Source organism: Antechinus flavipes, chromosome 2 (genome assembly GCF_016432865.1).
Source record: "Antechinus flavipes isolate AdamAnt ecotype Samford, QLD, Australia chromosome 2, AdamAnt_v2, whole genome shotgun sequence".
Taxonomy (NCBI): domain Eukaryota; kingdom Metazoa; phylum Chordata; class Mammalia; order Dasyuromorphia; family Dasyuridae; genus Antechinus; species Antechinus flavipes.
The window spans coordinates 339,253,333-339,276,690 of record NC_067399.1 but is presented as its reverse complement, the minus strand read 5'-3'; the positions used below and the strand labels follow the sequence as shown (position 1 = coordinate 339,276,690).

Here is a 23,358-nt window from a genome sequence, read left to right as displayed (position 1 = left end):
TCATTTATTAACCAAGATCATACAAGTAATAATATGGACAGCTATTATTTAGACTCAGGTCCTCTGAGTCCATATTCACCATTTTTTCTTCTGCATGACTTTTTTTTTCTACTTTCATTCTCCCGAGAAAAGTAGGTAGGAAGGAAGGATCTTTAAGAGTTGTTGTAAAAGGATTAAAAAACAAAAGAAAAGTCAAGGAAAATGTGACAAAGTGAAGGCAAAAGTGAAGAAAGGGAAAGAGAAATGGAGGAAAAGAAAGGAAATTTTTAAAAGAACTCTAAAATATTTTTAATTCTGAAAAATGACCCCTTCATTTCTTCTTTAAAATTCATGTCATTTTCAGAAAATAGACATTGCTTCTCAGAATTTCAAGTTTTTAAAATTTTTTAATATTTAAGAAAAGTAAAGAGGGAAGAAAGAGTGGGTACACTGCCAGAATTTGTAAGTCATTTCCTCCCTCTTCTAACTGTCTTTGGTTGCCAGCTCCATTTCAATCCGTCTTGTTGAGAAATATCAATTACACCTGATAATTTTGCCCTTCACATTCACTGTGAATAAATAAAGGAAAATAAAGAAGAGAAGACTAGGAAATCAAAAGAGTAAGAATGAGAGATTTAGGAAGATAATCATACTGGACACTATGCCTTATTTCTTCTTCATAAAAACAAAGTATGTGAAGTGCCACTTGTATTATAAGTAGCTTTTCAGTCCTCTCGTGAGAGTGAAAATGTAACTCATTAAAAAACTGAAAGATGTGAGATGAGCCAGCTAAAGATTTTCCTGGTGATGTAACTAATATGTATCAGATATGAACAAGTAGTGATAGTTGTGTTTTTTGCTAATAGTAGAAAGCAGCTAATACTTTGGATTCTTCTTTGTGAGCATCAAAAGATTATTCATATTTTAGGCTAAAATAAATCTGAATTTGATAGAATGAGAGGTTAAAAATTCATTTTACTCACTGTTATCTTTTGTTGGAGTGCAGGAGCAATACAGTGTGAATGTGAGAAAATGTAGAAGAACATGAAATGATTTAGAGAAATGTAGAAAAGGGAAAAGAAAGGCTAATCAGAGGGAAAATTGAAAAACTATACAAGCCTGAAGAAAAATAAACATATAGGAAAGAAATATAGAAAGAGTTAGAAAATGAGTAAAAGAAAACAAACAAGGGAAGCAATTATTACTTTATGGAAAACCAAAAGTCAAATTGTTAGACTATATATAGTATATCAGTATTGTCTTAAGAGTGCTAGGAATGAGATTCTTAGTGTTTATTTGGGAAGCCAAAGATTCTTATATTAGCTAGCTATAAAAAGTTCTCAGCTAATTGTTTTAATTTTAGTTTTCTTTGATGTAAAAGGTTTGAATTCCTTGGAAGAGGGCACTATTTGAATACTAAATACATGATATTATTACTATTAATATTGATGTTAGATTTGCAACTATAAGTGAGGAAAAAATTCAGTGAATTGGTGGCTTCTGGCACTTAATGAGATCAGGTTTAGGAATTTTAAATTGTTATATGAATTTCAACGGTACCTCCTACCTCCTTATGATGTTATTTTCAGGTTTGATGTTGAAGCCCACACTACAGATAAATATATAATAATCAAATCTGTAATTCTTACAATCAATTCCTCCTTGAAAAATATAGCAGACTACACCCTTACTAAATGATACCAAATTCTTTGTTTTGATGAATTCTTATTTAGTAAGGCTATAGTGAATGTATTTTAAATGCCTTAACATTTAAGCTTTAGGAAATTTTTCTCATCTCTTGTTCTGCGAAATGTTATTTTTTATTTTCTTTGAGCCCCAGATTGCATTCTCCTCTTAAAAAAAAAAAAAAAGGAAGAAAGTGATATAAGTTATAAAGTTTTACAGAAGCAATCTTGCATAAATCCCTTCCATAATTCTCATTTACTTGTTTGTCTGTGAACTAAATGATATCAGATCCACCCATAATTAAAAAGGAAAAAAAAAGAAATTGACTAGGGAATTCAGCCATAGGGCTTATAAAGACAAACATATCAATACCACACTTCAAAACTTTAGTAGTAAAAGTCAGCTATAAATAAAGGAGGGTTGTCAGTATTCAACTATAAGAAACAAATAACTGCTAACCCCAAGTGTTGCCGTACACAAGCCAAAACAGAAGACAAGGGGGATAAATTGACCATGGAAAATTTACTGAGAACTTGAATATGAGCACTGTTCCCTTCCTTCTATCTTAACCAGGAAGGGCGCCTCATTTATTCAATCAATTGCTATGGGTTCTGCCTACAGAAATGGCCTTGATACCCTGTAGTTTATACTTAATTAGTCTGTCTAAGGAACACAGGAAATCTGCCAATTCAGGTAGAGAAAAAAAGAAGTGATGCTTAAAGAGGATGACTTGCAAAGGAAGCCATTTGTTAACTATGTTAGTTATTTCTACTCTATTACAACTGAGTGGATGATCCTGGATACCAGGGATCATAATGAAGCACATAAAAGAATTTATTTCATACCTGAAGTGAGTAAATCATTTCTGGAATCCCTGTAAAACAAATATCTCAGATCAAAACTTTGCCAATTCAACCACAAACATTTGCAAAAGTATTATTAGATAGTATGTAATCAGTCATTCTCTAAATGCTTTGTGATAGTAACTGAAACATTTATCTGGCTTATGATCTTACTTCTGAAATGTGAATATAAATAAAATGAGTGAAAATACTTAACTGTATATATACACATATGTATATGTACATTTATATATTCTTTTAAACTTGCAAATTAGAAATTATATAATATAATTATAATTATATATAAAAATAAAATATATAGGTTGTCCCCTTTCTCTTTTGTGATGTCAGGGGCTCAGAGGCCTTAGAGGCACCTGGAAGAATCCCAGGAATAGCTGTACAAACCAGTTCAGCTAACCAGGAGAAAGGCAAATGGAAAGAACATGAATAATTACCTTTCCAATATATAAATGTTAGCTATTATTTCCCTTTCCTTGCTTTCTTTACCCCTTCATTTCTTCTCTCCTCTATCAGGAATTTTTTTTTTTTTTTTTTTTTGTCCATACTTGTGTTGGTCAGTAAATGGCTTATGGAACTCCCACATGAGAAAACTCCCTCCCATCAATGTAGATCAGCACTTGTTTTGCAAGTAACAGTCTTAGAGAGTTGTCTGGGGGCACTGAAAGCTTATATGGTTAGCCCAAGGTCACACATCCAGTAGGTCATACGTAGGATTTGAGCCATTATCATCCTGATCTTACAACTCTCTTTCACTACATCATTCCATCTCTTCCTCATGTACCTCTGACTAGTAATAATCATTGATTATTGACATATTGATTTAATTTACATGGTACTTTACTAATATATTTTCATTTGAGTATTACAATAACCTTATGAAAATAGTACTATATTAAGTTATTACCTCTTTCTGCAGATGAGAAGGAAACTGAGGCAAGTTGCTTAAGATCAAATGCTTAATAATTTCAATCACATTGTCCACTACTTTATCCATTATGCAAATTACCTCTAATCAGTTGCAACCATGGGCATTATTTAGCATTACCCATTACTTAAGATGTTGCTGAATCTTCCTCTGAAGAGAACTAGATCAAAATTAATGGAGAAATTTTCCTATTCTTGTTTTTTCTATACCTTTTTTTCTCTATTGGGAGTAGGGAAATTTCTATGGGAAGTAACTTCAATTTCCATTTGTAATTCTTATTCAAGGGAATTCAGTTCTATAGCAAAATTCCTTGGAAGCTGGATTGTTCCTAGGTTTGAGCACATAGCCTTTCTTGGAGCTAATCATAATCTTTATGGTTTGAATATGGTTTGAAACCTCTAGGGTTTCTATGCAAAGCTCTAGAATTGTTTGCATTTATACAGTTTATGTCTATTTAGCTGTGAAAATTAGCTAAAGAAGAAAACCAGATTTGCATCAAATATTGGTTAACCAAGATTTTAAAATATTGAGTAGCATTCTTAGATGTTTCATTCTTCAGATTACTGAGACTCCACTATATTGACTTGTCTTTCTGGTGTAATCAATATTTATATACATTAATAAAAATGAGAAAAATAAGTCATAGTTAATCCAAAAATTGGATAATTTTTAAATTGAAAAAACATATTTGGGTTTGATATTATTTAATTCTTCAAATAATGTACCTTTCTCATTATAAAATTATAGACAGAGAAAGGATCCTGAGAATTTTCTTTAAACAGAAGTTTACCTAAATAATCCAAGACAGAAGATTATTTAATTTTCTTTTTAAAAATAATTTTAGGATCAGGAACCCCATAACATCTATTAATCCATTCTAGTTTTCTATTACCCTGATTAATCAATTAGCATGATTTATTAAGCATCTATTATTACTGGCACTGTACTCAAATGTTTAACTAAAATCTCTTGTTTTATCTATGTTTTAACAACAAGCGTTAGCATCTTCCTCATAAAAATACTGATATAAATTAAGGCAATAATTGTCACTACTTAACCTCTTATCTAGCCCATACCTGAACTTTTAAAACTTGCCCTCATTGGACCCATTCTAATTCCTAATAAGTAACTGTTATTATTCTTAACTGGATCCTCTTTAGAATCAAATTCCAAATTAAAACACAATGGAGATGAGATATAACATTCTAATATAAATGTGGCAAAGGCAGAGCATAATGGAAAAATTACCCCATAGTGGCTGAGTTAGTATCTATAGAATTGTAAGGTATTAATATAAAACAAATTTGGTTAATTGAGAGTTGACTAGCCTTCATTTATAAAGTTATGTAGCTCTGAGAAGCCTCCAAAGACCAATGTTTGAACCAATGCTGGAACTTTTTTGCATGTATGTGAATAAATAGATATTGTTCCCCATTACTAAGAATCTTGTACATACCTGAACCCTTCTGCTTTAGTAGCTGGCTCTGAAACTACAATCTTCTTTTCATCATGGTCAGGATCATTTATCTCTTTTTGTATAATAGTTTCACTTTCTTTCAAGTTGGTTTGATTATTCAGTTCTGATTTACTCTCACATTCTTCAAAAGCTACTTCAGAGATTGTGATATTATTAGATGGTTTATTCTCAAGGATAGTATCACTTTCTGAATCTTGTAAATACACAAGCTGCTCACTTATTTCATTGTTTATCTTTGGAAAAATAACAAATAGAAAATAAGACATAGTAAGAATATCATTTAATGATAATTTTTTGGGGGGGAGGAAGGAAGTCCAAACCTGTGATTTTTTTTGAAAAAGGAATTTCTAGCTTGGAAGCTACCTTCATTGAGGAAGTTTGCCGAGTTTCTCTATAGTTTATGATCTTGTCTGGTTAAATGACTTGAATATGTATCTGATTTAGTTTGAAACTCAAGTCTTCTTGACTGAATGGATAGTTTATTATTTATTGAGTACCCACATGATTTAGAGGTTCTCTTAGATAAAGGAAAAGGACTTAACTAGAAAATGAGTTCCCATGCAGAATAGACATAAAAGGTTGGGAAAGAACACTAGTAGAGCCTACATGGTACCTTTTAATCACTGACTAAAAATCAATTTATACCACCTTTTTCTATTGCTATTATCAATCATTCAGTGATCTCAAGTCACTCAGTTTTTTTCTCCCTGTCATCTCCTGCTAACAGTATTGGGAACTTCAGTATTTATATCCCTCTTCAACTTTTTGACTATATAATTCCTTAACATGGTCATCTCCAATAATTGTCTTTTCATTTTACTTCAAGTCACCTACCAGGGTAACTAGACATTAGTCCTCACTATCTTTCCATATTTTCTATTTCCAAAGTGGTAAATATTGAAATTTCACTCTTCAGTCACAACTCCTCATTTTTTTATTTATCTAACTCCTGCATGATACTAAATAGATATTTTCATTTACACTTATCCTATTCTTCACACTCATTTTAACTTCTAGTCCCTTTGACCTTTCCCTATTCTGTTTTTTCCCCCACGTTGGTTTCACTTACCTCCATACCACAGCTGGACCCTGGGAGTGTCACTTTAATATTTCACCATGACTATAGAATCTCTTTTCTCTTGACTTTCTAGTTTTCCTATCTTGCTAATTTTCATCTTTGGGCAAACTTGGCATTGGGTTTTTGCATTTCTATTTTTGGACTGCTCAATGACAAAAGAATGGCAGGAACTCAGACATATTTCATCCACTAAGAATTTATAGTACATTACATTATTTGGATATTTGCTTGCTTTTCAAAATCAATCAAACTAACCAACAAACTTCATAACTTTTATGAGGTGTCTATTACGGGCTAAGCATTGTGCTAAGTACTGGGGATACAAATGCAAAAATTTAAATAATCCCAACTCTCAAGAATCAAGGACCTTACATTCTAATAGAAGAAACAAAAACTTTTATGTACTTGTGTCCTTATTTCTCTTGTGTATACTTACACACACATACACATACAAAAATATATGCATATATACATCTTTATTTCTCTTGTCTTTGTCTCTATGTGGTGTGTGTATCTATCTCCCACACATACCTTTATACATACGATGTAATGCTACCTGTGCCATTAAGGAAGAAGAAATGGATCACGTCAGAAAAATATAAGAAGGCTTGTATAAACAATTCAGAATGAAGTGTGTGGAACCTTGAAAATAATTTATTCAGGATTATCACTATAAAAAAGACAACTTTGAAAGACATGGGACTCAGATAAATGCAATGAGCAATCATGTTTCTAGATGATATGTACTCAAGATGTAGAATAAGATTGTAAATTCCTTTAGGACAAAGACTAAATCTTATTAATCTTTGTGATTCTCATACCACTACATTATATTTCCACATAATAAATAGTCTTTTAGTATTTGTGTTATGAATGAATCAAATATAAACTAGAAAAGTAAAGCAATTAAAATGATTAAATATTTATAATATAAAAAAAGAGAAAAGGAAAGGTTTTACAGGTTTCACCTTCCCATATGCATCTCAGTTAATATAATGCAAAAAGCCCAGAATGTCATCATAAAACATTAAGTACAAGGATAGTCATGAATGGTCTGTGATCCCTTTATAAGGTATGCACTCCTTTGATTCAAGAAACAAACAGTGTGATTAGTCAACCATGTCTCTGGGGATTTTAAATAGCTAGAAGAATTTTTACCAATTTGCTTGTTTGCAAATTCACCAGTTGAAAAGTTGGAATCAGAAGTAGAAGAATCAGGTCTCTAAGAATTGTGCTTGTGTAAAGTGCACTCTATCTTATGGGGAATTTTTTTTTAATCTACTGTTTTTGCTATGTCATTTGAGCAAATATTTTTGCTAAGAGCTATTTGTGTCTCCTTATTGTTTTGTTGTTCAGTCATTTCAAGGAAGTCAGACTTTTCCTGAGCCCATTTGGGGTTTTCTTGGCAAAGAATCTGGAGTAGTTTGTCATTGCCTTCTCCAGTTCATTTTACAAATAAGAAAACTGAGGCAAACAGGGTTAAGTGATTTGCCCAGAGCAAGCTAAGAAGTGTCTGAGGCTAGATTTGAGCTCAGGAAGATAATTCTTCTTAATTTCAGGTCTGTTACTCTATCTACTATGACACTTAGCTGCCCCATTGAATCTACTGTCTGATTGTTAATGATGAGGGCTCAGGAGCTACAGGATTAGAAATATAACCCCATCCAGTAATGCCTAGAATAGTGATAGCAGTGGTAGTGGTAGTAGTAGTAATAGTAGTAATAGTAATGGTAACAGTAATAGATGATAGAACTCAATCAACTCATCAACAGATAGTGGTGTTGGTAGTAGTAATAGAAATAGTAGTTATTGTTTTTGTTGTAGTTATCATCCTATAAGGATCAACTCTTTGACTGTGAGTGCAAGTTGGGAAGAATATTCCAAAGGGAGTATTATGCTCAGACACCCCTAGAGACATTCCTCATTTGAGATTTTCCTTCTTGGATACTCTATTTTACAGGATCTATTGAAAAAAAATTACCATTTTTTTTCTCTCTCTCTTTTTTTTAATTTTAACCTATAATTGGACATTCTATTTTCTAACATGTTTCCTTCATAAATTACAATTTGATAACTTTGAGTGAACTTTTGTTTGTTTTAATGCTTAAGTACTATTTGTTTTATCCTTGTATCTTTTATGAGTATTGTAGTTAATATCAACAGTATGGATTATTCCCCTAAAGTATAGGTGGCTAGAAATTCACCTAGAAAATATTATGGGAGCTTATCCATTTTTTTTCTTTTTTAAGGAAACTTAACACTAGAATGTGAATCACTAAACTATACAAAAGGATTCCTCTGGGCCACATATTGACTTAGAAAACCATATATTAACATTATATATGTTTTATTATGTTTCTATATTTTGTTAAGTATTTTCCAATTACATTTTCATCTGGTTCAGATCACATTGTGGGTTTCACATTTAATACCTCTGACCTAGACTATTCACTTTATTGTGATGAGTCAACACAGCATCTCTGAGATCATCATGTACTGTAGGTCCATAGAATAAAGTTTGTTTGCTGTTCTACAAACTCCCCCAAGAGAGCTCAATTCATTTGAGGGATCTTCACTCCTCTTTGGGGGAATTTCTGAGTTTGTTGTCTTTTGAAATTAATCTATTTGTCTTCAGGGGTGAGTCTGGATTTTTGGAGTTGTATTCTCTATATGTTTTAGGAATCCCTGGAGAAAATTGGGATATCATATAATGTAAGGACCTAAAGAACATTTATTTTGGACTAAAACTACAGGAGGTCTCTTCTTACATATAAAGGATTCCTAGAGACATTTTAGGGTACACACATTGAGCTTGATAGAAATATTTTGTTTGGACTCAATAGTTGGATTTTTCTGTTTATTTCAAGAACCCATATGTTGCTGGGATCCAGGAGAAATTGTCCAGGATTAAACCTGATTGTATGTGAAGAGACCCTTAGAAAAGGGGGAGTTCCTCAGCCTCCCTGGATCCAGCACTAGTTTATCATATTTCTTGGTACCTGAATGAACTCAAAGGCCCTTCGTTGGAGATGGGGAGGGAAAAGACATCTGAGAGAGCCTTTTTCCTAATGGATGTCGATGAGTCAGCACCAAGCTAGTGTAGCTCACCTGAAGAATGAGGATATTTCCATTTGACCCCAGGTCCTTAATCTTGATGAAAACCTTATGTTTTTTAGGGACCAAGTTTTCCCTCTGAGATGGGAAACTTGATTGTCTTTTCCTTTTGCTTATTGTTTTTGTTGTTCAGTCATTTCAAGGAAGTCAGACTTTTCCTGAGCCCATTTGGGGTTTTCTTGGCAAAGAATCTGGAGTAGTTTGCCATTGCCTTCTCCAGTTCATTTTACAAATAAGAAAACTGAGGCAAACAGGGTTAAGTGATTTGCCCAGAGCAAGCTAAGAAGTGTCTGAGGCTAAATTTGAGCTCAGGAAGATAATTCTTCTTAATTTCAGGTCTGTTACTCTATCTACTATGACACTTAGCTGCCCCATTGAATCTACTGTCTGATTGTTAATGATGAGGGCTCAGGAGCTACAGGATTAGAAATATAACCCCATCCAGTAATGCCTAGAATAGTGATAGCAGTGGTAGTGGTAGTAGTAGTAATAGTAGTAATAGTAATGGTAACAGTAATAGATGATAGAACTCAATCAACTCATCAACAGATAGTGGTGTTGGTAGTAGTAATAGAAATAGTAGTTATTGTTTTTGTTGTAGTTATCATCCTATAAGGATCAACTCTTTGACTGTGAGTGCAAGTTGGGAAGAATATTCCAAAGGGAGTATTATGCTCAGACACCCCTAGACACATTCCTCATTTGAGATTTTCCTTCTTGGATACTCTATTTTACAGGATCTTATTGAAAAAAAATTACCATTTTTTTCTCTCTCTCTTTTTTTTAATTTTAACCTATAATTGGACATTCTATTTTCTAACATGTTTCCTTCATAAATTACAATTTGATAACTTTGAGTGAACTTTTGTTTGTTTTAATGCTTAAGTACTATTTGTTTTATCCTTGTATCTTTTATGAGTATTGTAGTTAATATCAACAGTATGGATTATTCCCCTAAAGTATAGGTGGCTAGAAATTCACCTAGAAAATATTATGGGAGCTTATCCATTTTTTTTCTTTTTTAAGGAAACTTAACACTAGAATGTGAATCACTAAACTATACAAAAGGATTCCTCTGGGCCACATATTGACTTAGAAAACCATATATTAACATTATATATGTTTTATTATGTTTCTATATTTTGTTAAGTATTTTCCAATTACATTTTCATCTGGTTCAGATCACATTGTGGGTTTCACATTTAATACCTCTGACCTAGACTATTCACTTTATTGTGATGAGTCAACACAGCATCTCTGAGATCATCATGTACTGTAGGTCCATAGAATAAAGTTTGTTTGCTGTTCTACAAACTCCCCCAAGAGAGCTCAATTCATTTGAGGGATCTTCACTCCTCTTTGGGGGAATTTCTGAGTTTGTTGTCTTTTGAAATTAATCTATTTGTCTTCAGGGGTGAGTCTGGATTTTTGGAGTTGTATTCTCTATATGTTTTAGGAATCCCTGGAGAAAATTGGGATATCATATAATGTAAGGACCTAAAGAACATTTATTTTGGACTAAAACTACAGGAGGTCTCTTCTTACATATAAAGGATTCCTAGAGACATTTTAGGGTACACACATTGAGCTTGATAGAAATATTTTGTTTGGACTCAATAGTTGGATTTTTCTGTTTATTTCAAGAACCCATATGTTGCTGGGATCCAGGAGAAATTGTCCAGGATTAAACCTGATTGTATGTGAAGAGACCCTTAGAAAAGGGGGAGGTTCCTCAGCCTCCCTGGATCCAGCACTAGTTTATCATATTTCTTGGTACCTGAATGAACTCAAAGGCCCTTCGTTGGAGATGGGGAGGGAAAAGACATCTGAGAGAGCCTTTTTCCTAATGGATGTCGATGAGTCAGCACCAAGCTAGTGTAGCTCACCTGAAGAATGAGGATATTTCCATTTGACCCCAGGTCCTTAATCTTGATGAAAACCTTATGTTTTTTAGGGACCAAGTTTTCCCTCTGAGATGGGAAACTTGATTGTCTTTTCCTTTTGCTTATTGTTTTTGAGTAGAAAAGGCTTTTTTAGGAGGGAATCTATGAGAATTTATCAAGCAACAAATCCTGTTAAATTGAAGCACCATACATTTGGAAGTAATGTTAATTTCCTGATACTAAACTATTATATGGACTATTTTCAGAGTTTTCTTTTCGTATTATGGGATGTGGAAAGAACTAGGAAGTTCAAAGAACTACCTAAAGTTTGGTATTAAGGATATTGTTGAAAACACACTGGTTGATTTGCTGTTAATAACAAACATTTAATTGGAAGTAGAATATAAGAGAAGGGTTTTTTACTTCCCTCTTCAAGTAATGTAACAATGCAGGCTCAAAATGTAATTACAAGGTATTTAATGTAAAGGTAGTCACATGCACGAAGAGTGCCATGTCATACAACAAGTGTGATCCCTTTATGAAGTATGAACCTCACTGACAATTGGATCAAGAAAGCAATAGTTGTGGCTGACTTAATAAACAAATCATACTTCTGTGGACTTAAATTAGCTAGAGTAATTTTAAACAATTTTTTTGTTCAATAGTATATCATTTTGAGAATTAAACAGAAATGGGAGAACCAGGTCCTCAAAAGAGAGTCACTTCAATTTCAAAGGATCCATGATTTTTAAAAAATGCCATCCATATGCAGAGAGAGAACTGATTGAAGCATACTTTTTTCACTTTATTTTTTCTTGTGTGTATGTGTTTTCTTTTGTAACATGACTAATATAGAAATATGTTTTGCATAACCTCATATGTATAATTAATATTATATTGCTTGCCCTCTCAAAGAGAATAGGAGGAGTAAAAAAGAGGGAGAGGATTTGGAACTCAAAAGTTTTTGTAAAATAAATGTTTAAAAATGTAATTGGAAAATATTTAAAGAAATAAAATTTTTTCAAATTTCAAGAATTTCATTCTTGCTATGTATTCATGCAAATGCATTTGATAAGAATTAATTTAGTCTACTAGATAATCCATGGGAAGAACACCTTTGGGAGTTTAGGAGTTTAAGTGTTAGAAATATAGTCCCACAGGAATTATTCCTCTAACCCAAAGTAGCAGCTGTATTCTGGGAATCCAACCTTGGAGTGTAAATGTTAAGCAAGGGAGTAGTCTTTGTATGTATATATTCATGGATCATACAGTTTCTTTCCTCTTTTGTTAACTTTTTAAAAATTTTCAATAGTATTTTATTTTTTTAATTACATGTAAGGATAGTTTTCAACATTCATTTTTGTAAGATTTTGAGTTCCAAATTTTCTTTCTCACTCCCTTAAGTTCTCTCTCCCCTCCCCAAAACAGCAAGCAATCTGTTATATATTACATATACATACAATCTCTTAAACATATTTTATTAGTCATGTTGTGGAAGAAAAATCAGAACAAAAGGGAAAAACCATGAGGAAAAAAAAGCAAAGGTGAAAATAGCATGCTTCAATTCACATTCAGTCTCCATAGTTCTCTCTCTGGATGCAAATGACATTTTCTATTCCCAACCAAGTCTACTGGAATTGTCTTGGATCATTATATTGCTGAGAAGAGAGCTAAGTCCATCATGATTGGTTATCACATAATCTTGCTATTACTGTGTACAATGTTCTTGTGGTTCTACTTACTTCATTCACTATCAGTTTATATAAATCTTTTCAGGTTTTTCTGAAATCTTGCTGTAAACTCTTTAAAGACTTTATGTAAATAATTCCCAAGTCTAGAATTTTATCCCCCAACCTTACATTAGATATTTCTGATTTTCTATTAAATACCTTCCACTTCAGTATAGTACTGATACTTAAAACTCAATACATATAAAATTTAACTCTTGATTTTTCCTTGAAAACTTGCTCCCTCCTCTAACTTTTCTATTTCTGTTGATAATGATAGTTATCTAAAGACTTCTAGGATATTTTCCCCTTCCTTCCTCAATATGTTCAGTACCTAGCTCTCCTTCACAACTACTACTACGAGGTTTCAACATAAGTATTGATAGTTTAATCTCCAGGTTCCTCACTTACTGATTTCTCATGACTTCCTCTTTTACTCTACTACATCTGCACATAGATATAATTTCTAGGATCTTGCCATCACCAACAAGTTTGTTCTTTGAAATGCTCCATTATTCACAAATATCCTTTCATCTTAAACCTCTTATTTAGAAACTACTATAATACTATATACCTTATGGGTATCGGTACATCTCAGTAAATGATCAGACATCTCTAAGATTGTTATGATTTTCTTGCCAACCATTTTGTTCCACAGTCATAAACAATATTAAAATTGAATTACCAAGCTTGTTGATAATTATTCCTATCAAACTACTTTAAATCAAAGTAGAATGCATAGTATTAGTTGCATATTAATATTTGATTTTAAATATTTAATGTCCTCCATATGACTTACTTGAATATCATCCTCAGCATTGGTCATTTTGTCAATGTTCTCATGGACTTTTGAAACTTTTCGGCCTACTGTAAAAGCAGTAGTAGACTTCAAGAGAGAGATGAGCTCAATCCATTGTTGGAATAGAACATCTTGTTTATGTGAGGGGGCGCAGAGCTGAAGATAGTAGGCTCGTCCACTCACCAACTTTACTTTGAGGCACATTTTCGGAGCATCATGAACAGAAATAGTCACAAACTGCAAGGGGAGAACCCTGTAAACAAACTCAACAGTGATATAATCTGGAAACCTAATAATATGTTACATTTGTATAATCTTTTATACTTTTTATTTTCAAAAATTACTTTTTGTTGATTTTTTTTCTACAATCACTTTAAATCCTTCTCTGTTCCCATAGCCAAAGGGCTATGCCTAATAACAAAGATTAAAAAAAAAAAGTTCAGCCAAAACCAACTAACATATCAATAATGGCTGATAGTATATACAACTCCCATAATATCCCATCTCTGCATAGAGGGGAAAGAAGTACATTTTCTCAACTTTTCTCTGGGACTTGGCTCTTTACAAAGTGCTTTAATGTTTTAGGATTTCATTTTATCTCTATTACAATCTTTTGAAGAAAGTAGAACTGATATTATTATCCCATTGTAATAAGTGAGAAAACAGAAATATATTAAAATTGACTGAGGTCACACAAATTATTGATTCAGTAAAATTAGCATTTTCCCACTTTTTCTGCTCTTTTTTCCACTAGATTTTGTGCATAGACTTTGCTTGCCTACTGGAGGAAATATTGTATATTAAAATGTGTATACATTTTCATTTTGGATCCTCAACATTTAACTAAATCTAAATGTCTACTGATTGCTAAATTCTCTGGTCTCTTTGCTTTTGCATCGGCTTCCCAGTCCCCTCTCTCTGTATGTCTGGCTCTGGAATTCTTGGTTTTCTTCAAGGATCTGCTTAATTGCTATTTCTGCCAAAAACTTTCCCATCACTTCTGCCTTCCCCTCCAAAATTATCTTGGGATCTATTTTGTATGTCTTATGTAAACATACAAAAATATATATGTGTGTGTGTATCCATATATATACAATATCTCTATTGTTAGAATGAAAGTTCCATGAGGGCAGGGACTAATTTTATTGTTGTGTTTGTATCTTTAATAATACAATATTTATATAGTAGATAATGACTTAGTGATTGTTGTTATTTGTCCTTTGTTCACAAAGAACTGTGACATCAGGGAGGTGATTCCATGACACCCAAGTGAATTGGATTTAAGTGAGAGAGGGCTATGCAAAATCACGAGGCTCACTTTTCCCTTCTGAGCCATCTGGGTTCAATGGCAAGATATGGTAAGAAAAGAAGAAAAAAGGAATTAAAGAGGGAAAAAAGGACATGGATTTCCTCAGAAATTTTACTAGTTTAAGTGAGATTTCAACATTCATGGAGAACTTTTATTATTGTTGTGTTGTTATTTATCATTCTGAAAGGAGGGGACCAATGATATCAGAAGAGTGATATATTGACTTGCAGGTGAATTAGATTTAAATAAAATAGCACTATGTTGAGTCATCCAAGTCCATAGCCTCAAACATAGTGAAGCTATAAAACTCCCCAAAATAAAAAAAACAGAATATAAAGTATGAAAAAAATAAAACAGAATATGAAACATATGAAAAACAACAGTTCTGGATAACTAATCTAGAAGAGAAAATATAAGAATAATTGGACTCCCTTAATGTTGTAACTAAAAAAAAGAAAAAAGAATCTTGACACAATAATGCAAGAAATAATGCAAGAAAATTGTCCTGGAGTGATAGAACATGAGAGGAAAGTAGAAATAGGAAAAAAATCTGCAAATCACCACCTCAAAGATATCTTAGGAATATTATTGCTAAATTTCAAAATTCCAGATCAAAGAGAAAATTTTGTAAGAAATAAACAAAAACAATTCAAATATGCTAGAGCTCCAATTAGAATTGTACAGGACTTATCAGCAGCCACAATAAAAGACCACAGATCCTGTAGTCAAATATATATATATACTGACAATCAAAAGAACTAAACCTGGAGAGAAAAATATATCTACCAAAATTACCCATAATTTTGAATGAAAAAAAAAATGGACATTGAACAAACTTGTAGATTTTCAGGATTTTCCACCAACCATATTGAAACTCAATAGAAAGTGTAACATATGCCAATATTAAAGATCAATTTCAAGGAACTTAACATGGGCAAATTGTTTTATGTTTTTTTTTAAATATAATGTTAATGTTTTTTACATGTAAATATATACCATATACTTAAGATTAACATCAGCAATATAGTAGCTTAAAAGAAAGATTGGGGCAGGATGAAGGTAAAAATAGTAATTATGTTATACAAATAGACACAGAGGAAGAATAGACACATAGACATTAGAGGTGGGAAGAGGACTCATAGTTCTGAAAACTACTCATAACAGGAATGGCTTAAATATGCAGCACTTCATAGATACCATGAAGGGCATAGAATCCTCCAAAATCTTTAAAGAAATAAAAAGGAGAAAGGAGAATGGAGGGGGAAGAGCAAAGGGTGGGAGAAGATAAGGGAGGGATCCATGGGTGGGGGAAGATTAAGTAATACCAAGGCAAGTTGAATTGAATTAAAGCAAATTATTAATAGGGATAGAAAAGGTATCATATGTGTGTGTTTATCTGTATGTGATGAGGTTTAGGTTTTGGAGTTCTCTTTAGTAGAGAACCAAATGATAAGGTCTAGATTTAGGGAACCAAAATGAGATTAGGGTTTCTGGTGGTCAGGGAGTTAAATGATAAGGTCTAGTGACAAGTTCAGGGTTCAGGGAACCAAATGAAGAGGTTTAGCTCCCCTACACCCCCTTGGGATTTGGCACAAGGATAGGGAATTTTGGGGAACTCCCTTCTGGCAGAGCAGAGGTTTTCTGTAAAGGAATTTACAAACCTGAAGACCTAGACTAATAAAAGAGGTTTTTTTATAGGGATTGGGAAGTAAGGTTAGAAATCCTGACAGAGAAACATAAAGTCTGGTTAGGGAAATGGGTGAGGGTAACTAGAGGATGGCACTGGAAAAGAATATTATCCAGTGGGCAGAGGCTCCTTGGCAAAGCTGTCGTGTTTAGAACCTCTGCAAAGAGATGATTTTGTTTGGCTCTTTTGTAATAGATGCTTTGGCTACAAGCTGAAGGGGGCTCGTGGGTGGAGTCCCAAGTTGGCTCATCTGCTCACTGGGTTTCAGCTTGAGCTGGAATTTGAATAGAATTCAATGACTTCTTCAGTTCAATAGGTTTGGAATTCCTTTTGCTAGATAACAGAATGAAACTGTCTTGTTTGCTTTCCCTGGGAGTGGTGGGGGAGGGGAGCGGGGTCCCATGCTGAGCAAAGTTGAAGATTTTCTCCTTCAAGGATTTTTAGTTTCAGGCCTTTCTTCATATATATGTATATATCTATATATACCTTGTTTATATATCCTTGTTTAAGTGCTTGAGAGGAGAGGGGAGGAACAAAGGGGAGGAAAATAAAGTAAAAAAAAAAAAATGCACAACAGAGAACAAAAGAACAACCTACAAGGAAGTAAAGAAAAGAGGGATACTCATGAATATAATTTCTTCTACTATTATATATACTTTCTTGAATTGGTAATTTATTGTTATATATTTTGAATCTTTCTTGATGTTTTGCTGGGTCCATGAAAATGTTCTGTTTTGCTTTGTTCTCCTTTTTTGTTTTTCTTTTTTTTATTCTTTTTTTTAATACAAAAGTTTTTTTTTTTTTAAGAAGTATTTAATTACCTGAAAACCTTGATTAAAGAAAAAAAATCCATGCTTGGGATGGAAAATGCCAATTCACATCTAGAGAGAGATCTATGGAAACTGAATATGAATCAAAGCATAGTATTTTCACACCTTTTTTATTGTTGTTGGATTTTTTTCTTTCTTGTTTTTTTTTCCCTTTTGATCTGATTTTTCTTGCTCAAAATGATGAATATGGAAATATGTTTAGAAGAATTGTACATGTTTAACCTATATCAGATTACTTACTATCTTGGGGAGAGGGGAAGGAGGAAGAGAGGGATAAAAATTTGTAACACAAGACTTTACAAAGGTGAAAAATTGAAACTGTTCTTTTGCATGTATTTGGAAAAATAAAATACTATTTTTAAAAAAGCCATGATACTTTATTTCAAGAAATTATAAATGAAAACTGCCCCAGTCTATTAGGACCAGAGGGAAAAAAATAGAAAGAAGATACTGATCATTTCCTCAAAGAAACCCAAAGGGAAAAAGTCCCAAAAATGTCATAGCCAAAATCTAGAGCTCCAAATTAATGACAAAGATAGTGCAAGAAGCCAGAAAAAGAAGCAGTTTAAGTATCAAGGAAATACAGCCACTATCATACAAGACCTGATAGCTTCTACAAATAGATAGATAGATAGATAGATAGATAGATAGATAGATAGATAGATATTATGGTTCAGTATTCCAGAAAGCAAAATACAACCAAAAATAACCTACTTTACAAAATTGCATATGACAGAAATAGGCCTTTTAATGGAAGACAGGACCCTTCAGACATTTATAATAAAAAGACTATGATGAGTCTTTTTTTTTTTTAATAACTTTTTATTGATAGAACCCATGCCAGGATAATTTTTTACAGCATTATCCCTTGCATTCACTTCTGTTCCGATTTTTCCCCTCCCTCCCTCCACCCCCTCCCCCAGATGGCAAGCAGTCCTTTACATGTTGAATAGGTTAAAGTATATCCTAGATACAATATATGTGTGCAGAACCAAACAGTTCTCTTGTTGCACAGGGAGAATTGAATTCAGAAGGTATAAATAACCCGGGAAGAAAAACAAAAATGCAAGCAGTTTATATTCATTTCCCAGTGTTCTTTCTTTGGGTGTAGCTGCTTCTGTCCATCTTTGATCAATTGAAACTGAATTAGCTCTCTTTATTGAAGAGATCCACTTCCATCAGAATACATCCTCAAACAGTATCGTTGTTGAGGTATATAATGATCTCCTGGTTCTGCTCATTTCACTTAGCATCAGTTCATGTAAGTCTCTCCAGTCCTCTCTGTATTCATCCTGCTGGTCATTCCTTACAGAACAATAATATTCCATAACATTCATATACCACAATTTACCCAACCATTCTCCAATTGATGGGCATCCATTCATTTTCCAGCTTCTAGCCACTACAAACAGGGCTGCCACAAACATTTTGGCACATACAGGTCCCTTTCCCTTCTTTAGTATCTCTTTGGGGTATAAGCCCAGTAGAAACACTGCTGGATCAAAGGGTATGCACAGTTTGATAACTTTTTGAGCATAGTTCCAAATTGTTCTCCAGAATGGCTGGATATGTTCACAATTCCACCAACAATGTATGTGTCCCTGTTTTCCCACATCCCCTCCAACATTCCACATTATCTTTCCCCATCACTCTAGCCAATCTGACAGGTGTGTAGTGGTATCTCAGAGTTGTCTTAATTTGCATTTCTCTGATTAATAATGATTTGGAGCATATTTTCATATGTCTATAAATAGTTTCAATTTCTCGTCTGAGAATTATCTGTTCGTATCCTTTGACCATTTATCAATTGGAGAATGGTTTGATTTCTTATAAATTAGAGTCAATTCTCTATATATTTTGGAAATGAGGCCTTTATCAGAACCCTTGATTGTAAAAATGTTTTCCCAGTTTGTTGTTTCCCTTCTAATCTTGTCTGCATTTGTTTTGTTTGTTATGATGAGTCTTTAAAAAATTAACACAAGAAGCTAGAGAAACCCTAGAAAGGTAAATTTACTTGAGTAATTGGAAAGAGCCATATAATGATGTAATGCTAACATTCTAATAGAAGAAGAAAATTGTCATTTCAGATTGAGGGAGTTAATAACAAAAACTGATGATCTATGCAAAAGGAGGAAAACATTAGTGTAGGAAAAGGATGATTAGCAACGTTGCCCCTTCAAAAAAAAAAGCCATTGAAATTTTTTTAATGCATAGAAAAGAACAGAAAGAAAGTTCAGAAGGAAACAGATAAAAAGACAGTTTTGGAAAAACGTCTAATTTTTTTAAGTTAGTACTATAAAATGGAGATTCATTGTTTTACATAGACTCCTCTTTTGTATTCAGAAATGTTCCTTTTCTAGGGTTTAAGTTCAGAATAAAAAATTAAAAGATCATAAATTTCATAGGGGAAATTTAATATTTGTTGCTCATCCTTCATCTGGAAGAAGGTGATGTCTTGACTTGCAAGTAAATTGAATTTAAATAAAAACTATGCAGTCATCAGCCTCACTTTGTCCTCCAGTGTCATAAGAGTCTAGAGAACTCAGGGACTGGTGAAGACTCCAGATACAGTGGGAGACCTGGGATCTTTTTAAACTAAAGTATTTTACAGGTCTCAGTTTGAAACAACACCCATTCCATAATTAAAGGGTAGATAAGAATTGAAGCAAAAGATGGCCTATTTTACCTTCACAAAAGAATCAATTTGGAAGGGGAAGACCTTCAAAGTTTCTGACCAAAACAGAAACAATTGTTATTTTTAGTCACACCAAGTGAAACCCAAACAGTGATCCAAGAAAGTTTGGGCAGGGACCTATTGTTGCCCAATTAGTGAAAAGAGTGATTTGGATTTAAAGACATAGTCAAGTACCCTGCATTTGAATCCCAAAGAGCTTTTTCAAAGCCTGTTTTTTCAGAACTATATTTTTTAAAAATCATAAATGAAAACTACATGAGCTAACAAGTTAATTACCCCATTTTTAATATGATAGAATAAGTAAGGAAGAAAAATATTTAGCCCCCAAACCTCACAGTATATGATAAAGTGTAAGCGATGAAAATTTTTATTACTCTGGACAGAGCACCCTCAAGTAAGACTATGGCCTAAGGAGGTAAAGGAGGAGTGAAAGGTGATTCTTTTGAGTAACAAGAGGCTTTTAAAATCATTTCACTTAAAGGAAAGGAGGGAAGGAACCTGACCTTAGGGGACGGGGTAGTGATAAGAATAAAAGAAGACATGAAGACACTTTAGGGGTGGGAAATTTAAAATATTAGAATAAAGGTCTTTTCAAATTCCTGATTTGTAGGAGAAAAAATTGATTTAATTGGCCAAGATCTTTAGTAAATGGCCTTGACAACCATTCAAGAGTTGCAGAGAAATGAAGCTTTTACTTTTTTGCTTCTTGCTCTCTGTTGAGAGGAGCACTCTGGTGCAGACACAGAGCACTTTGGGAGATTTCAGCGGAATCGCCAGAAGCCCTCTCTCTGAGGCAAGGCAGAATATTTTCCACTTGGCTGGCTGGTGGCAGAAGAAGAGTTTTCAGAGGAAAAAGCTACGAGTCGAGAGTTCAGTGGACAACCAGATTCATCTTCATCTCACACCACTGTGGTTGGTGGCTGGGCTCCTGCACTTCCCCTACTGAGACCAAGCTGGTCTGAAAGACTCACCAGAAAGCTAGCTGAGCCCCAAGTGAAGGAAACAAGAGATTCATTCCATCTCTGTGCTGGTTGGAGGCTGAAGAAAGCAGAGGCAGAGGCTAAAGGACAGAACCTTAAGATTTGGAGATATTTGGAGGGCCCTAAGCTAAACCGGCTGTGTTTTGAGAAGAACAAGAACTTCAACATTTGAACTCACCACAATTTGGGAGAATAAACTTTACAAATTCTTTTTATCTAGGGAGTTAGGTTTCTTTTTGAAATATTTTTTGTCTTGCTTAAAGAGTAAACATGATTTATGATGCTGTGAGTTCTGTTCTGATTAGACAAATCAGCATCTGGATAAGCTTAAACTGAACTTTAAACCCAAGAGAGAGCCAATCTGATGAGTTTTGCAGTTTTCTGGCATCAAGATCACCGCGATTCACATTAGGAGGAATCTTTTTTTTTTTTTTTTTTAATATCTTTTTAAGAGGATTATAAAGAGTCTGCTGTTGAGCCACAGTTCTCTTTTATTGTCCTGACTCAGTTTCCCTAAATTGTCCTGCCTTGGTTACCCTAAATTGTCCTGCCTGGGCTTCTAATTGTTCTGCTCAATCCTGCAAAATCACCCCTCCCTCTTAATCATCAGAAGATTTGATAAGAATAAAAGATCTTATATTTTAGAATATCAGAATGCCTTTCCCTATCCCACGCTATCAGAATATCAGATACCGTCTTATCAAGATGCCTCCCCGCATTATGTCATCCCCATTTCTGATGCCTCCCCCAACCCTGTCAGAGTCCCATTCCTGCTCTCAGCACTCTGACTCGCCCCTGCTTCCATCTACCCGCTGAGTCTGAGCCACATGTATATATGTCATTGAGAACTCACATTATTTGCTGGATTCTTGGAGACAATAGTCTCATTCAGCCCTGGGACCAAACCATGGATCCATTTGGATCCCTTTCAAATAAAAAGTTAAATATCCTCTAATCTCTACCTTGAGAGTTTCTCATTACACTGCACGCGGTGAGGATCAAAGACCAAAGACAAGGGGTAAAGCACAGAAATACTTTCATATAGTTCATATATATGTTCTTCAATAGATCAATCACATCAGGGCCTTCAGATCTAAATTTTGAGTTTCCCCAAGTATATGCTTTTTCTCCCTCATGTGCATCTCTGCCAAGTTTCTGTATTTAATCTTTTCTTCCAAAGATATATCCATGCATTTGTGGGAGAGCATGGTCAAAGTTTATGTATAGATTATAATGTATTTTATTATGCTTGCAGCTGCTTCAATATAAAGGAATCTGTAGTAGGTGTTTAAAAAAAAAAAAACCCTTATTCCTAAATAAATGGGTATTTTTAAGAGCAAAAATTGTATGATAATTATAAGTGGTGGAAATGTAAGTGGATGCTTAAGAACTAGATTGTTGAGTAAGATGAGTGAATAATCTCAATAGGGTTAACCCTTGAGACCAAGAAAATTTGAATGTAACCATGTAGCAATGATTTGTTTCTACCTAAATCGTCCATATCAAGTTAGAGTAAATGAACCAATTGAAAGAGAATGAGAGAGAGAGAGAGAGAGAGAGAAAGAGAGAGAGAGAGAAAGAAAGCTTTGTATCCCAAAGAGATCGTAAAGAAGGGAAAGGGACTCACATGTGCAAAAATGTTTGTGGCAGGCCTTTTTTAGTGACAAGTAACTGGAAACTGAGTGGATGCCCATCAGTTGGAGAATGGCTGAATAAGTTATGGCATATAAATGTTATGGAATATTATTGTTCTATAAGAAACAACCAACAGGATGATTTCAGAGAGGCAATACATGGAGAGACTTACATGAATTGATGCTGAGTGAAGTGAACAGAACCAGGAGATCATTATACATGGTAACAAGAAGATTATATGATGATCAATTCTGATGGATGTGGCTCTTTTAACTGAGCCAGTTCCAATGATCTTGTGATGATAAGAGCCATCTACACTCAGAGAGAGGACTGTGGGAACTGAGTGTGGATCACAATATAGCATTTTCACTTTTTTTTTTTGTTGTTGCTAGCTTGCATTTTGTTTTCTTTCTCATTTTTTTCCTTTTTGGTTGGATTTTTCTTGTACAGCTTGATAATTGTATAAAAATATATACATATATTGGGTTCAACATATATTTTTACCATGTTTAATATATATTGGATTATTTGCTATCTAAGGGAGGGAATGGGAGAAAATTTAGAACACAAGATTTTACAAGAGTCAATATTGAAAAATTATCCATGCATATATTTTGAAAATAAAAAGCTTTAATAAAAAAAAAAGAAAGAAAGAAAAAGAGAGAAAGAAAGAGATGTTCACATGCCTCAT

At 33.6% G+C, this 23,358-nt stretch overlaps 1 protein-coding gene across 3 annotated transcripts in view; it reads right to left on the bottom strand.

The window, feature by feature from the left end:
* Positions 1-366: 366 nt before the first annotated feature.
* GARIN2 (golgi associated RAB2 interactor family member 2) overlaps positions 367-23,358 on the bottom strand; it is a 51,699-nt gene continuing 28,707 nt past the window's right edge. Inside the window, exons 4-8 of one of the 3 annotated variants that reach the window (XR_007950681.1) lie at positions 13,532-13,784; positions 4,910-5,163; positions 2,511-2,539; positions 963-1,098; positions 367-548 (exon numbers count right to left, since the gene is read on the bottom strand). Coding sequence is in view for 2 of the 3 variants with exons in the window: in XM_051977860.1 (XP_051833820.1) it covers positions 1,034-1,098; positions 2,511-2,539; positions 4,910-5,163; positions 13,532-13,784 (601 nt within the window). In the remaining variant the exon portion in view is untranslated. Of the gene's footprint in view, positions 1,099-2,510; positions 2,540-4,909; positions 5,164-13,531; positions 13,785-23,358 lie in introns of all 3 variants that reach the window. The other 2 variants (XM_051977860.1, XM_051977861.1) reach the window with 2 other exon arrangements.